This window comes from Metopolophium dirhodum, chromosome 3, assembly GCF_019925205.1.
Source record: "Metopolophium dirhodum isolate CAU chromosome 3, ASM1992520v1, whole genome shotgun sequence".
Lineage (NCBI taxonomy): Eukaryota > Metazoa > Arthropoda > Insecta > Hemiptera > Aphididae > Metopolophium > Metopolophium dirhodum.
The window spans coordinates 32309241-32327687 of record NC_083562.1 but is presented as its reverse complement, the minus strand read 5'-3'; the positions used below and the strand labels follow the sequence as shown (position 1 = coordinate 32327687).

Sequence of the window (18447 nt, the reverse complement as noted above, 5' to 3'; positions counted from 1 at the left end):
CAGCTTCCCCAGTTGTTCATTGAAATTAGAATAAAAGTTCTTTTTGGTTCTTCGGTAAAAATAAACTACCTAGGTGCTGAAAGTTTTCAAATTAAATCTGCAACACAGTCGTCACTACCTTTATTATAATTACCTATATAGGTACAGTTCCACGCCCGAGTGACAGCAAGGTAGGTTAGGTAGGCAAGTAGGTACGTATACCTACTCTCAAAAGAAATTTGATTAAAAACCATTTATTTCACAAATTGGATTGTTTCGATTACAATTTTACTCATAGGTGAATTCTAAGATGTACTTAAAACAAAAAACATAGTTATATAATATAAAAAAAAAAAAAAAAAAAAAAAACAATAACCAACACAAATATGTCTAATATTGTAATAAAAACATGATGTCTCGACTAATGAATGTTGAGTACTTGAGTGTGTGTTGTATAAAATATACTTAATAATATCTGTGTGATAATAATTTTGTTCGCGTGTCCGGGATCTAAAAAAAAAAATCATAGTTTATAATATCAGTATCGAGTGTAGTCGTAGTGTAGATATCTAAAACACAAGAATAATTATAAAGAGACCGCAAAGATTTTGTCGTAACACACATTATAACTCATAGTCAAGTATCTAAATATAGTACCTACCTATATTATAAATACGCCTAAATACCTAGGTCACGAATAATATATAGGTACCCATAAATCGTAGATAAAAATCCCAAAATATATATTTCATTTCTAACCGTACAGCTGGGTGCTGCAGTACCTATATAATATTATACTTATTTATACGATAGTCGATTCGATCTGTATTGAATAGAAATATCAAATATCAATACTATATGCACCTACCAAACTTGACAGAACGTGAACTCAACCGGATTCCATTTGTTCTCCGAGTTCCGAAATGGTGTTTTCCGACAGCGATTGCAGTCTTGGCGATGTCCACATCACGTCGTTGGCCGCTAACAAAGAACTGCCCATTGGCACGTTTACCGTACTGCTGAGCTGTAAGAACACATCGGAAATTAGAAATTTAAACACATATAACAACGCTGCTATAATATTACTATATTATCAGTACATACACCGGTATTGGTATACTGCACAATATTATTATACAATCGTCTGTAAAAACCGACACACTCGGGACAAAACCAGATTTTGTATTTTACGACACTACCTACTGCATTCACGATTATTTGTTCCATAAAATTCTCAACAGAATAAAAATAATTTGGAGATTTTTTCATTTCGAGAAAGTTTTATAATCATAGTATAATTACATTATAACGAAAACCTTAACTTTCGCCCCATGCTTTTTTTAACCCCGAATAGTCAATATAGTGAAGAATTCGATTTGTATACAGTATAATAAATATTACGACTGTCCCGTATTACACCACCATTCACCAATTAGCAAGGCTGGGCATTAACGAGTTAAAAAGTTAAAGTTAAGTTAAAAGGTTTATTTTATTTTAACTTTTTAACTTAACTAGTTACTTTTAGCTTTTCGTTAACTTAACTGTTAACTTACTAAATTTCTTTCTTAATTAACGTGAAATTAACGAGTTAATTTTTCATTTTAAGAAGCAAGTTACGTTAATTTATTTTGTTTTTAATTTTATAATATTTCACTATTTCAGTCTATTTTGTTTTCATGTCAAAAAATATATATAGTAAATTGTTTAAAGTTGAAAATGTATATCATTCGAATCTAACTTATATGGAAATAATGTATGAAGTATTAACACTATATCCTATAATTTAGTTTTGGGTTGGAAAAAAATTAAATACGCTAGCGTTGTAGTGTGTATTAACTTTTGACTTAACTGAGTTAACCTATAGTTAAATTAACTTTTAACTTTTTGTTATTGGTGCATATTAACTTAACTTAACTGAGTTAAAAAAAAATCATTAACTTGCCCAGCCTTGCCAATTAGCGTTGTGTGGGGCATTCACGAGAAAAATTACGATGGTTTTTTGATACATTGATATGATCTCATAGAACCAAAGATAGAACACACTATATAGTTTTTTGTCATTTGGAAAAATTACCCAACTATCATTTAAATATCATTCCCTCCCACAATTTCTAAATCAATTTTAAAAGTGAACCAAATTTAACCACACCTGACGTGGCCACGTAGGTAGTATAGGTATATACCTATATATAATATGTGGCACGTTTAGGTATAGCCGTATAGGTACAGAATATTATATGAAAATTCACGGGATTTAAATAAATCACCGGAATAATTAAACACAATTGTATTGTATAAATGTATAATGCACGTATGTTGTATACAATATATTATTTATAGGTACTTGACACATTAACACTACTGTATCATATTATTATGATGACATATCGACATGGCTGCAGAACGGCACGCGGCGTGGCGTATAAGATCGTTCTCGTTGAAAAAGTTTAAGAGCTTCGTAAGCATTGTATTATATAACATTCATATACCGTCAAAAGTTTAGTCGCATAATAATAATTAATAATCATATAACGTCATAAATATTATATACAGTCATGTACAGATGGTGTGTATATATAAAAACGACTCAAGTGATAATTCATCACCATTGACAATAAATACACCTATATTATAATATCGTGTATTTTGCATAATATAGACCTTATAAGGTACCTACCGCATAAGGTATCTATGGTATTAGGTGCGTGCGTGTCCGTCTCAAATCATCATCATGATTATTACGGTGTCGCACCTGACATCCAGTGTCCGAAATATTAGGTATAGGTATCTGTTTTTATGTAAGTACAGGGACGGTTTTAGAGAGGGCGAGGATTCTACACAACAAGATTTTTTGAATATAAGTACATAGCCCGTAGGTATATATTAATAATGTTAACTGTAATTTGTAAGGTCTAATAAGTTACCTATTTTAATTATTGTTTGATATAATCAGGTAATTATTTTAATTGTACTACATTTAACACCAATATTAAGTATAGGTACATAACATGTATCTAATTTAAAAATGTGCCTCCGCTAAAGACGGGCCCAAATCCTCCACATTCCTCAACCTGGCATTGTGTCAAGTACCTGCATCCAGATCCGACCAATGCGCAATCATCTAAATAAGGCTACCTCGATGCTAATTCGGCTGATTATTCGCATTAGTGTTATTTATATATATTATACTATTATACTAGGCTATACGTAGTCTAATGCATATAGGTACTACCTATAGTTTGTTTAAAAACTATAAAGAAATATTCTATGTCAATAGTTAACAAATCACAAATGTAATTTAAAAGAAGATAGGTACCGCATATGCAACGTGCAGCCCGTAATCGGTAGGTACCTATTATTTGTATTAAGATATATTAAGACTACCTATTTCAAACTATACATAGGTAGTTATCAATGATTATTTTCAGAAAACAATCTGGGGCTTGAAAACTAAATTTATCAAGCTCCGCCATATTTTAAATTATAAGTGAAATAAAAAAACTATATCAGAAAAAAACTAAATTTTAATTTAGATATCATTCATCGATTAACAGTAATATCTAAACCTATAGGCTATATAAAGCTAATAATAAATGTAATTCACCACATTACCAGCTATACACTACCATATATTATCAGTAAAGACCGGATTTATATTCTCTTAAAATACCTTAAATATGATGCTAATATTCTCGAAAAAACCTTAAAATATTCTCATTATATTCTCTTAAAAATTTAAAAAATATGCTAAAATATGCAAAATATACAATAAAAAAGCAAAAATATGCAATATCAATAAACATCATTATATTTACTTTAATATGCATTTAAAATTGTTTTTTTTCAATTTTATATTAATAGTGAGTTAATTATTAGGTATTTAAAGTTTCGTATTCTAATGGAATATTATTGCACTTTAGTAAGTTGGAAATGATAAAATAAAAAATTGTAAATATTCAAAAAAATTTTTTCTGGGTACCGTAATATTAAAATTAAAAATAAATACAAATTTTTTCTTACAATTTACGAAATATTCCAAAATATGCTAAATGAGTTAAATATTCTCTAACCCATAAAATATTCTCAAATATGCAAAAAAAACTTTTTTCTATGCATTCAGAATTGAACAAATCATCCACATTTTTTACTCTCATAAGACTGCATAGACCCAGTAACGATATGTAAAAACATATAAATCCGGTCTTTAATTATCAGTAACTACCAATATTTTATAGCGTGAAATTACAGTTGAAAAGTTTTTAACGTTATAGGTTACGGTACGTGTTCCGTTATTACCTATAATCGTACCTAACATTGTTGTTCTTGTTTGTGTTGTAATTTGTTAATTGTTTTATAATATTTGTAAATAGTTGTATGTCGCTTTGTTTGTGGACTGTGATTCTCATACCTAGGCACCTATTATAGCTACCTATAATGAGCTGTTGCACGAGTACACTATAGTCCTAACATATAGTATTAGTCATAGTCTAATCTTATTTCCAAATTAGAGTCTAAACTGCAGTTGAATGTGTTTGTCGTACCAATTTAATGATACGAAAAATTGAATCCCGCATGAAAAGCGCTAACCAAATGTACCGACTACCTACATGTAGGTAATATCATAATATTATATCATACATATATTATAAATATATAATATTATACTTCATAATATAGGTACCATGTAATATCTACCTACCTATACTGTGTTAAAATGCATTAAAACTTCCAAGATTAGATATGGCATTGGTCATTGGACAATGGACATTATTTATTTCAGCAGAAATTGGGAAACATAATATCCAATTGGATAAAAATAATTATTATTAAATAGATAATATAGGTACGATAAAAGTTATTCAAGAGCATAAAATGAATTAATTCTGTTCATATTTTCATAATGTACCTATCATATTAATGAAGATGATTTTTTTTAATTTTTCACTTTTTCCATCCAGCAAACGATCAACTCTATATAATTTTTCAAATATCACACATACATGCTACTATACCTATGCGTTACGGTTTTCTAGAATATTAAACGACCTTGCTCAGTGCCCACGCTTGCACTCCATATAGCATACTTTGACCCTATAAATACCAAAGAAATAGTTAAGACAAAATATTCTCATAAATCATAATAGGTATTATATGCAATTGCCAATTTGTATGTAATTATTTTAATTAATATAGTTATATAAATATTCAATTATCCATTTATTTTTTACTTACTTACCTATAATAGAAATTAATTACCAATAACTAATAAGTATAAACTTGTAGGTATATAATATGCCTAATATATATATTGTAGACCTAATACATGCAATATGCATAATATAACAACTACGTAAATTCAAAAAATGATAAAATATGGTAAATTATAATTAATAAACATTTAATCTCGCTGTAAAAGCATTATTTGTTTTTCGAAAGTATATCTACTTTTTGTAAAAAATTATTGAAACCATCATTGCTCATTAGTCATAACGCTGAGGTAGATACTTTTTTCCAATTTAAATATTAAAAGGTTATATTATTTTACACGAACATTAAACTATTTCAAAAACAATTATAGAAGTATTCTTGATTTATTAACCTTGAATTCATTATTCACCTATCAATGTCCAATGTGTATATTTAGTGAAAAATACACGCGTATGGAATTTTAAAATATTACTTAAATAAAAAAAAAAAAAGATTATAAAATAAGGATTTATTTTAATAATTAACTTGTTCAAAAATTACTATTTCACTATTTGAATTAAAATTAAAATTTAAATGTAGAGACATTTATCATTGTAAACTTTAACAATCAAGAATGTCTAAGTATTAACTATTAGTATCATTGTGTGTTAATGCAATTGCATAATTTATTTTATGTATAGTTAAATGCTTAATTAGCTATACATGCGAACTTTTTAAATGCTATTCATAATAATATTTAAAGACAGGTTCAACACATGCATACATTGGAATAAGATGTAATTCTGGTACCTACAGTCAGAACAAAAATTCGGTCAAGGTTCTTCATTCTCTCTTATTATTATATATGGTATATATATTTCACAATAAACAAAAGTTTAAAAAGTTATATAATACATAGGTATTATTTGTGTATAAGTATAAATAGATAATAGATAATATCATAATATTTCAAAAAATATTACCGAATTTAATTTTTAGAAAATATTTTCTACATTTTTTAATAAAAAATATTAAATATTAATCGTTATCGGATAGTCATCGCACTTATTACGAACTTGAACAATTGTTAAGTGTCTTTACTTTGTTTGTTAACTTAATAAAGAGAAAAATAAACAAATCAATACAATATTATAACCACGTGAATAAAAATATATATTTATTATCTGAGTTCACATGACATAGTCTGTTAACCTCTTAACTCTATTCATTAAGTATTTACTACTTTGATCTATGTAGGTACCTATACATACTACCTGTAGAAATTTAATTTACTATATTATAGACAATTAAGCGAGCTTTCATATAAAACATAACCAAATATTTATATAGCTTTATATACATATGGGTACTACCTTTATAGTCTATAACTAAACTTGATAATATTTTTCAAAAGTAATTATATTTTTTCTTTTGTATTATACGTATGGTACCTATATATTATTATACAAATAAGTAGGTACACCATAATTGCATAAGGAAGTCACTTATTACAACGCAATTTTATAAAATCATTTCAAATGTTTTATATTATTAACATCAAAAATATTGTTTAAAAAAAATGTACCTACCTATTTCCACGACTACTTCAATACCTAATTAAAAAAATAAATCTCAGATATACGGCTTCATAAACTATTGTGTGAGAAATAAATATGTTCTGAATCAAATTCAGAGGATAAGATGAGTGAACACTGAATAATATATAACTATAACACTAACACTAACACCCATCACCTACCTGAAATGTCGACAGTTGTATACAAGAATTATTGTTAATCCTACTGCACACGCGTCATGACCTCAGGAGCGTCAATGTATAATATTTATCATAATGTTTAACGTAGAAATGACCTGATTTCATTTCAGATAACTTCTAAAAAACTAATATTACCAAACTAATATATTAGTGAAATGTAAATTTCAAATATTTAAGGACTATAATTGATCCATTCGAATGTTATCATGTAAAATGACTAATCAAGCGGTATGTCAGATCATATTATTATTATTACAGGATCATTAGGTACTCATTAGTCAGTGGCGGCTTATCTATGGTTCGAGTTTGAATAAATAATTAATATTAGTGGTCGTGTGATTTGAATAGTAATTGTTTGAGAAAAAGAATCCAGAATTAATTGGTTAAGTTTTTTGTAGGATATTGACATTTAACATCATATTATAATATAAGATAAACAATAGATTACAGATGAGTTAGAGGTGTGCAGGTTAATTCTCGGCGACACATACATTGTCTCAGTAGCGTACGCAGGATTTTAGTTCAGTTAACCTGAGTAAATAATTTACATTATTTTTTTCTAAACAATTTTTATATAACAAATTATAGTTAGTCTCATATTAAGTCTACATTTACAGTATTTAACCTGATCATCTATCAGCGTCTCTTCGGGCCGTAATAAACGTGGTAATAATCGATGAACGATGATACACCATCGATTGTGGCAGACGTTTAGCAATGTTCAAAATCAGCCAAAAAAAAAAAAAAACCGAAACTATGATTATCGACGTCGTTGTCATATTCAACAATTTATTTTATATCTATTAAAAATTATCAACAGTTGATCTGTGTGTACTAAAATGGTGGTAAATAATTTTTTTTTTTGGGGGGGGGGGGGGTCAGAACCCTAGAACCCCACCCCTGCGTACGCCACTACGATTGTCTTGGATATAATCCACACGCAGTCGTAAGTCAGATATCTTATCGATGGATGGAAAACAACTAGGTATAGGTATAACAATAGGTATAAACAATTATATAAATAAATAATAATCATACTACGTAAAGGCCATTAATGATCCGCGACTACTACAAAGACCGTTTGCCGAAAATTTTCCGGACCACTTAAATCTTAATTAATAGTAAGTTGTTATAAACTAAGTCGTTAGAAATTGTATATACCACATTATCGTTTACTATAAAAACTATATAAACGGTCACCTGAGAATAATTCTTGGAGAAGTTGTACTGCTGACCGGACGTACAGTACCAGTGGTGTTGCGGGTCGGGCACTGACAGCCAATTGGCCTGGCCGTCGAAGTCGTTGATCTGGCACGTGGCCATGGTGTGCGGCAACGATTGCCAGCTGCCGTCCGATTGGAATTGCGTCGCGCCGTGGCCGTGGCAGTCGCCGCCGCCACCACCGGCACCGTGTTGGGGCGACGAGAGTTGCACAGCCTTGTTGTTGTACTGCAACGACGGCTGCCGGTGCGCGTGGTGCTGCCGCTTGTTGGCCGGCAAGTCGGCAGCCGTCACGCCGCACTGACCGAACGCCGCCGCCGACGCCGCCGCACCCTGCTTGTGCAACGCGGTCCGCTTGTGCTGGAGCAACCGCTGCTGGAACAGCTGCTGCTGGAGCCCGGACTTGTCCAGCGCGTAACCGTCCGTGTAGTTGAACCGCTTGGCCATGGCGGCCGACGGCGACCTAGGTGGCACGTCCTTGCCACACCGGTACTCGGCCGCCGCGGCCTGCTTCCGGTTCGACGCCACCTGTTCGTCGTTGGGCAAACAGCTCTGATACAGCATCTTGAGCGTCTCGTGTTCTTTTTGTACACCGCATTCTTGCAGCTGGAACAGTTTTCCGTTGCCTCCCGGCATGCGACCGTTGTACTGCTGCAGCTGAGGCGACCTGGGTGTCGACGACTGCACAGCGTTGGCCACCGCAACGACAGCCGCAGCCATGACGGCCGGGTCAATCTGGTTCATCAGTCCGTCGGACGCTCGTCTTCCCTCCCGGAAGCTAACGGGCGACATGTTGTCGGTGCGCGGCCGGACGCCGTCGCCTGCGGAGCTGTGGTTGTGCGCCAGGAACGAGGCGCGCCTGTCCCACGACGGCGGTGGACAGCTGTTGGCCGCCGCCACTGCGGCCGCGGCCGTGCATATCGCCGTGCAGTCCACAGCATACTTCATTTCGTTGGCGCACGATGGCAGGCTGGACACCTGCAAGTCCGATTCGTACTGCTGCAGGTTCGTCGCACACTGCAGGTGATCCGCCAGGTTCTGGCTGTGGCTTTTGATTACGGGGCCGCCGCCGGCTGTAGGTGGGTACGCGGACCGGTGTGATTGTTGCGTGGGGCTGGACGAAGCAGCGGCGTCCTCTAGGTCCGTCTCGATGCCTTCGTCCGTCGACGTGGAGTACTGCGGTGCCATCATGGTCATGTGATCCAACCGGTTGTGATAGCATATTTTCGGCCCATCGTCGTGTGGCGCCTGAAGCACCATGTCGATTTTGTCCGGTTTGCAGCCCTTGAACTTGGGCAGCTGAGGCAGCTCTCTGAACGGTGGGTGTTGTTGCTGCGGTGACTTGCAGAGGTCAGCCAGGTTGACAGAATGCTGCACAGCCCGGCCCTGGCTGTACGACCGCGGTCGGTTGGACGGCGTGTGGCCGCTGTTCAGATGAACGGCCGCACTGGTTTTGGGCTGTTTCCATAGGTCAGGTTGCATGTACTGGTGTCCGGCTGGGCAGTCAATTGACGCCCGCTTGTTGGGGCTCGAGTGTCCCGTGAACAGTTGCGGCTGTTCGTACGAGAACAGTTTCTCCGACAGCCGCCGGTCCTGTAGATAGTGGCTGCTGTTCTCTTGCGACTGTTGCTGCTTGAGTTTCTCCAACAGCAGGTAGTAAATGGCGGCGTAATGATCGTACGTCCGATTCCTCAGCGACTGAAATGTATAATTATTATGAATGATAGACGATTTCGTTATAATTTCTATTTATATATCAGCTAAAATTAATTAGATACCTAATTAATAAACTAGGTATAGGTACTGATAATGCAGGTGGCAGACATTCGAATATATTTGAAATATTCTAAAACAATACGTATGTATATATAATATATATAATATATATATTCATAGACATTCTTATATACTGCAGGTACACACTACACGCACTTTTGTTTTGCTATAAGCAATACTGGGGCATAAAAAACTATTATTATTATTATTATTATTTTGTTCACTGAAAAGTATATAAGTATATAATTTAAATCGGGTTGTGTCAATATTGTCGCTACCTATATTGATCTTGAATTCGCTAAATTATTGGTGAATGATGTCATAAATGTATAATTCATGAAAAAATTAAATATTTATAGGTTTAGTTGAATGCTTCCATTAACACTTGACTTGTTAACAGGGAAAATTATTACCAATTACTATGAAAACCCCGTTACGTAATGTACGTAGCGAAAGTTTTCGATTATAATTTTATTTCATGTTACATGCTATTTCAAAATGGTTTTTGTCTAATAGGATTTTAGCAAACATAATGAATACATATTGTATTACACAATACATAGTGAAAAATGTCTATGACTATTATAACGACCTTTATAAGTTAGAACTAAAACAAATCTAACCTGTCTAGTTCTCGTCGTATTTATATCTAAACTGCTCATGAACCGCAACACTTGATCATTAGGTTCTGCCGGCATTTCTGCGATCGTACCCGGTAGAAGTCTCGGGGCTTCTTCCAACATCCAAGGATGCCTTTTGATCTGTTCGACGGTATACCTTTTATTTGGGTCTAATATGAGCATTTTACGTATCAATGATTCACAACCTGTAAAATGCATTAATGCATTAATATTTAAAACCATTATTATATATTCACATTTCACGTGTTGAAATATTTAGTGCTCGTTTTTATGCCGGCCAAGCGGCCCAGCCGTTGTGTAAAATTGATCGTTCCGCCGTTGATGGCAGTGACGTCATTGCAAGTACGTCATACCACGCGGGCAGACCCGGCACGGAGTGAAAATAAAACCTGGCGTAACCACTGGATTCTTGTGTTTGAAAATTTACGACAAACCAACACACTGCAGTTACGTCATCGCAATCGCTTAATTTGACGCACAGTCCACTTTTAAGTATTCCTCGGAGGCCATTGCCTTAAATTTTTCACGTCACTCGCATTGTAATTTAATAATTTAAATCTTTGAAAAAAATCTAACGCTTTTACTACCTATATATGCAAATGTTCAACAGATGAGAATTTTGATTCAGAGAAATTCCGTAAATAAAAAAGATTTTCAAGTACTGTAAATAAAAATGTGAGTTTATCTTCCAACGATCCTTCGTAAACACTACAACATTTGCGATATAATATTATGTTACTATATATTATGTATATTATATATTATGTATACAAAACTTATATTTATATAATATAAGAGCTAAGAGCAAATAAACAAATATTTATAAGGAGCTTAGTGTGATTTTTGTTCTATATTATAATATAATATATAAGAGTTTTTTTTCATACACGACTTAATAGTTTTCATACTGTCCTATCAATTTATATAGCAAAATTATCAATTCAAGTTAGTATTAATAAAATTAGTATTAAAAAATACTAAAATTAAAGTCAAATTTGAACTTAAATTGCGAGTACGGTATATGCATATTTACCTACGATTATGACTTATACGTATATGTTCTACGTTTTAATATTATTTATGAGTTATAACCATCTATATTAGGTCAAACTCAAACATTTATGGTAAAACTATGATGAAAATTTCACCTACATTAAAAATATATTTTATACTATTTGCACCTATTTGAATATAATAATGAAATTATATATAAAATAATAGATAGGTACATACATTACCTTTTAAGAATAACAAACTAACAAGTGACGATATGAAATGTGTAAGTCAATTCAAATTCCTATAGTTTGTATTTAATGGTTAGGTACTAGGTAGCCGGTACATGAATGTATATTTCAAACGGTAAAACTGATAAGTAACGTAACTGCAAGCAGTAGAAAATTGACCATGGAAAATTATGTAGATGTTACGGACTGTGTTTTGTGGATCGATTTTAATGATTTCAGAGGATAATTTATTATATTTGCTCTATTCATTTCTTACTTGTGAATTTTTTAAATCAAGCTTAACTCAACAGTGCCATATTGAAATTTTCGTCACGTTACGATTTAAATCGTTAAACGAATCTGAACGAATCAAAATAAAAAAACAAAGATTTCTCCGGAACAAAATTACAAGATGTTAGGTATCATTAGATAGACTTTATTTCACTAACCTGTGCTCATAAAGTATGGTATACGAAATCGTCCAGACAAAACTCTATCTCTGAGCGAATGCAACGTGCTTCCATCGAATGGTAGTGCTCCACAAACCAATACATACAAAACTACTCCCATACTCTGCAAAATATTTTTTACAAAACAAAATTATAAATATAGCAAAACAAAAATAAATGCATAAGATTCGTTAATCTGATATAGGTAAAATTAAGTAACTTGTTATTACTGCAGTAATAATAATTAATACTGCATGCAGTGTTAAATTATATTGTAACTATTAACGATAAGAACAGTGTTGTTATCCATTTTTCATTAAAATCATCATCATGAATTTTCTGCCAGCTACCTATATCTAGTATAATATTATAATTGTAAATAATTCGCAACATTTACCCAAACATCAATCTCGGGACCATAATATTTTTTGCCTTCGAAAACTTCAGGAGCAGCGTAAGGGGGTGATCCGCACCAAGTAGCCAACTGTTCACCAGGAGTAAAATAATTACTAAATCCAAAGTCAGCGATTTTTATATTCATATTAGCATCGAGTAGCAAATTTTCAGCCTATACAAAAATGCACTCATTAATATTATTCTATAAATTATTTATTTTTTTATCAAACAATTTCGTACTTTTAAGTCTCTGTGTACAACGTGTCTGTTGTGGCAATATTCAACCGCCGAGAGTATTTGCCAAAACTTTTTTCTTGCTGCCGCTTCTGTCATTCGACCGTACTTGGCAATGTAATCTATTCAAATACAAAGATTGTGTAATACAGAACAAATTAAATTAACTTCAAATGTATGTATAGTAAAACTATGAAACATAATATTATGTGAATATTTCTATTTATTTTGTCTTCAAATTAATTTAAAAACTTTATATTTCTATAAACTATTTGAATAAGTATAAAAATAATCTATTGATCTGATAATAAATATTTATATATATTTATTTAATTCAAAATACAATTTGATGACTAAAAATATAGGACTTACCTATACTACCCAAAGGTACTATAGGTTACAACTTATTTTAAGAGTCTCTGTAAGAACAAATTTGATTTAAGACTGTATGTTTGGATATTTCACACTAAATCAGTAAAATAATATCTTTAATGTAATAATGTCTATATATTATTAAGGTATTATGATTTATTATGTTCCTAAAATATTTTCGCCTAAAATCACCCACAAATGTACGGAAATTGAAAAATAAATAACAAAATACTTCATGCAATAACAATTATTATTTTTATAATAATTATAAAATAACTACATTAAAATATGGGACTGGTCACCCAAAAATAGTTAGAAAATGTTATATTTTCAAACCTAATATTTAAGTACCTATAAAAATTATGCACATTGTAGAACATAAAAAAAGAGATTTACCATTTACATAGTAACAAAACCCTATTTAATTGATAATGATATATTATAATGTATTTATATTGATCGGGACGGGGCGTAAAACTCCCGTAAAGAAGAATATACTCCCGTTTTGTAGAATATTATACCGAATGAATTTATTTATATTATCAATAAAGTACATGCAAAAAAAAAAATTCATCATAAGTAGGTATTAACTGTTAAGTTTACGACCGTGGTATACTAGCTAGTATCTACCTATATCGTTAAGATACCAACTCCAGTAACATAATGTCTATACTACGATGGTATATTATAGTATAATATATTATTATATGTTCGTTATATAAGTTCAAGCATCAAGCTGGTATTTATATTACAAACCACTTGATTTAGCTAATACAATTTCGCACTTATAGACTTATTTCTTTGTTTACATTTTATGACGAAAAAATCACTGTTAAAACAGTTATGTCAGTAAAGAGTTATGTCTCTATAGAGACTAAGTGTTGAGTAGGTAAACCTACCTACATTTTCGCACAAAAAAAAATATGCGATTTTAGTATTATAATAGCCTACCCACCTACTGTAATATGAGTATTTAAGTATTATATTAATATTTATTTTATAGTACTTTTACTGCCACATACAGTTACTATTGTTCTACAAACAGTAAATTTATCCATTGTGATTGTATAATAGTCATGAATATATATATTATATTATACATAAATATGAATTTTACATTTGATTATTATAAAGTATATGTAGGTACTCTCGTTTTGTATAGCGTGAGCGACTGCGGAAAACTGACAGCTAATGACGATATAAAAAGTTGTATCGCCTATACTGTCAATAATATTAAGCTTAGAACTTCGCTAGACTATTTCCGATCAATACAAAATAAAATATATATAGACAACGACTTTACTTACCTATTCCCTTTATATTTGATTTATATTTTTTATTTTTTTTTTTTGGAAAATGCTATTCTATAGATATATTGTACTACTGTGGTAATAAATTAGAAAACAATAGTATATTATCGTATTAATTATAATAACTTCTGAATCTAGCTCAGTTCTAACTCCCCAATAAAGAAGTTTTTTAAATAGTATTTATTTAATATTATACAAATACAGTTTTATTCTTATATACATATTAATGGTAAACAAGATAATCCCTCGTCTCAGTCGTCCCACTAGTAAATTCTACAAAAAGTCTTGCACTTTATAAAACAGTTGATAAAATATTATTTTTTTTTCTTCACGATAACAAAACAAAAAAAAATAATGCGAATGAACAAATAGAAAATTGCAGTCTTGAACATAATTTATTGACTATTGTAATTCGTTATGTCGATGTCTATTCAAAATAATTTGAATATTATTTCCAAATAGTTCTATGGTCCACAATGTTATGACGTAAGTATTATATTTTTTGCTTCAAATAACAATAATGATCCGAAACGGCCAAAAATAGGTAACAAGCCATATTATAACATAAACGGTGTATGTGGCGCAGCATATAAGTATGATTTTTACGACAGTTTAAGAGAAAACAGAAAAAGCTTGTAATAACGGTTTTGTCATTCGCAGTAGAAAAATATATAACTTACTACACGTCTACTCAGTAACATAATATACTTACACACCTACTGTTAAAAATACACGTTTTAGTAACAATTGACAAGAAATTTGCAAATAATTGGTACCTATTATATGATGTACGAATTTTAACAACGGACCTATTGATAATTAAATATACATAGACGTTTTTTTTGTTCATCGACGACCGCATTATCATTTTGTTCGTTCAGTTAATATTTCAAAAATGTTTAAAGAAGGTATACGCTATTTTAAGTAAAATAGTTACATAAAATAAGTCTGGAAATATATTATAATATTGCAGGTTGTCTCGTGTGTTTATTCAACTTTATAAGTATTTTCGTTTATCTGCCTCTCGCAAGAATTCTTGCAACTAAGTATTTGAATACTTAATGAAAATTAGTAATTAAACTTTTAAAATATTTACATAAATTACCTAGCTCTATAAATTGTTTATTTCAGGTTTTTAAGAAAACAAACATTTAAAATGTTTTACTTTGAGTTATCCTAACCAAAAACTACTGTGAATTATATAATTGTTGTGGCTTCGTGATTATAATATAGAGTAGGTAGGTAATAATTATCCAAAATCAAATTTAAAATGTAGCTATTAAAAAAAAAAAAAAAAAAAATGTTGATGGAGATATACACTATGAAACGATCTGTATAAATATATGGTATATATATAGAATTTTATAGGTACATATATATAAGCATATAGCCATATAGATATAATCGAACAGCGCTGGTCATTTAATTGGTACGGTGTGTCGGTGTGGCACCATTTTCCTTCACCTACTTACTGTACTAGAGTGCCAAAAACATTCCTGCATTGACCTGCTGCAGAAATTATGTCAAAAAATCGATAACACGTGAGTAAAAAATCGTTTTTCTTTCGATGTAAGAGAAAATATGAAAACCGTGCTGTGATTTAGATTGTAGACGATAATATCGTCATGTATAAAACATTAATATTATACCATTCGACTGGACAATAATATGTTCAACGACTTAAGCGGAGTTCATATAAACGTCACCTTTATGGCTATATAATATTATAATATTCACTGTCACCCATCGGGGAAATCGGGGAGGGGAATCGCACATAATTTCAAATATAATATAATAATATACAAATCTCCGCCCCCACCTCTTAACCTGCAAGTGATATATGTATGTGTTATAGATTAGATGCATAGAATGCAATTATATGCGGGCATATAAGTGTTACTTTTATATTATCATAGTTTTAAAACAAAAAAAATTGTATAGTCGTCAGTGCACCGAACAACGGCTCTGTGTATAATATTATAGTGACTTATACAAGTTCGTTTGGACAACAATCAAAAAGCAGAAAAATGAAATAATGCCATCGAGTTATTTGAAAATTCTTACGTCTTCGGGAGTACCGGAGTACCTATAGGCTACAATATGTACCTATAATCTTCATAATATTGTCATAATAATATAATATAGGTACGGCAGTACCGATAATAATAGGTACTATACTGCTATATTATACGATGACGTACATACAATATATGTAATATATTATTGTTATTATGTTTTGGTATAATCGCGGCGGCGGTGCATTTCGCGTCGTATCAGCCGCCCCCGATGACAACACTGCGCGGGACGGGAAAAAAACGCAACACACCGGCGGCTGTTACACTTTCGGGGGTCGACGCATTATGTGCCGCTCGGCGGCGAGGGCGTACAGAGCAACCGGCGGCGGTGCGTTGAAGCCGGTCGCCACCGCTCGCACGCGATCAATAAGCTCTCTATAGTACGCGCTCTCTTTAGTTGCTGTTTCATATATACAAATAAGCCGGCGGGAGGGCGGGCGGGCGCTTGCGCGCGTAAATTGTGTGTGTGTGTGTGTGTGTGTGTGTGTGTGCGTGTACGATTGTCGCTAGATCGCTCGCTCGATCGCTCGCTGGCTGGCTGGCGGGCTGGCTGGCTGACTGCCCAACCCTTCCGCACCGCCTTTTCGCCAAACGACGACGATGCGCGACCACTGCCGTAGCCCACGTTATCCGTATACCAAAAGCTCTACCGTCTTACACCTCGTCACCACCACCGACTGCGCATTTTACACTTTCACCGTGCAATTTAATATACACTATATTATATGTGCCTATATAGTTATTCTATAATATATACAGAGTGATTATTTTAACGGAACCATATTATTATTTTGTTTGAGCAGTAGTTTTTTTTTTTTTTTTTAAACCGTTTTACCGGTACCCCATGTGTATTTATTATACTATATATGCAAGAAAAATAGGGTAGCACAAAGCGGTTACACTTTGAAATTGGCGGAACGCAACCACACGCTCGTCTATAAAATCTAAATGTCAATAATTTATAAATAAAAAAAATACTATTGCTTCAATATTTGACATGTATACACAAGTGCCATGAACGTATTTAATATACTTACCTAATAAATAATAATATTCATTTTCAGATTACAATAATACAATAAATATTTATGGGCTATTATTAAAAAATATAATTTAAAAGCCTAAAGAATCGCGGTTGAAGAAAAAGTTCAGAGTTTAGACTTTTTGACTACTTTGAACTGCGGTGCGAAAACATTTGTTCAAAAACACAAAACTTTGGCCGAGAAAATGAACGTAGTTCACTGCGAAAATATCACCCGGCGCACCTAAGCCGTTAAGCAATGCAACACACGCACAATACGCGCAAGGAACTATATTAGAAGGGATGCGGGGAATACATAAATGCGTATAAATGTACATTTTTTTTATCAGTTGTGCAAAACAGCCAAAACGAGTTAGTTTCGAGATTCCTTTTTGATGTCAAATATATTATTTTTTTTTTAGTTTACGCTATATTCAACACGATAAACTGTCAACTTCTGTGTTTTTTCGATAACGAGTTTTATTGTAATATTATATAATAATATTATGTTGTATATAATATAGTCTATAGACGCCATATAATTTTACAGTGTATAATATAGTTTTTTCCATTAGAATCCACGGGAAACCACAATATATGAATTCCTCAGCAATAGCTTTAACAATTTTTTTTTTAATGTTGATATGATTGAAGCCACAAAACCATATTATTAGTTTTTTATGGTATAATAGACATTTTATAATATTTACCAACACATTTTTTTGGACAGAACTCGTATTTTAATACTCAAAAAATCAGAATATTATATTTATTCATTTTATTACG

The 18447-nt window shown here is 32.2% G+C and overlaps 1 protein-coding gene across 2 annotated transcripts in view; it reads right to left on the bottom strand.

Annotated features, from left to right (window-relative positions):
- Positions 1–240: 240 nt before the first annotated feature.
- The window catches only part of LOC132940383 (serine/threonine-protein kinase SIK2-like), a 31675-nt gene continuing 13468 nt past the window's right edge, over positions 241–18447 (bottom strand). For both annotated transcript variants that reach the window (XM_061007937.1, XM_061007938.1), the window contains exons 4-10: positions 12890–13005; positions 12651–12821; positions 12254–12377; positions 10564–10766; positions 8144–9862; positions 848–1003; positions 241–489 (exon numbers count right to left, since the gene is read on the bottom strand). In XM_061007937.1, coding sequence (XP_060863920.1) covers positions 869–1003; positions 8144–9862; positions 10564–10766; positions 12254–12377; positions 12651–12821; positions 12890–13005 — 2468 coding nt within the window. In that variant the 3' untranslated portion in view covers positions 241–489; positions 848–868. The remainder of the gene's footprint in view (positions 490–847; positions 1004–8143; positions 9863–10563; positions 10767–12253; positions 12378–12650; positions 12822–12889; positions 13006–18447) is intronic.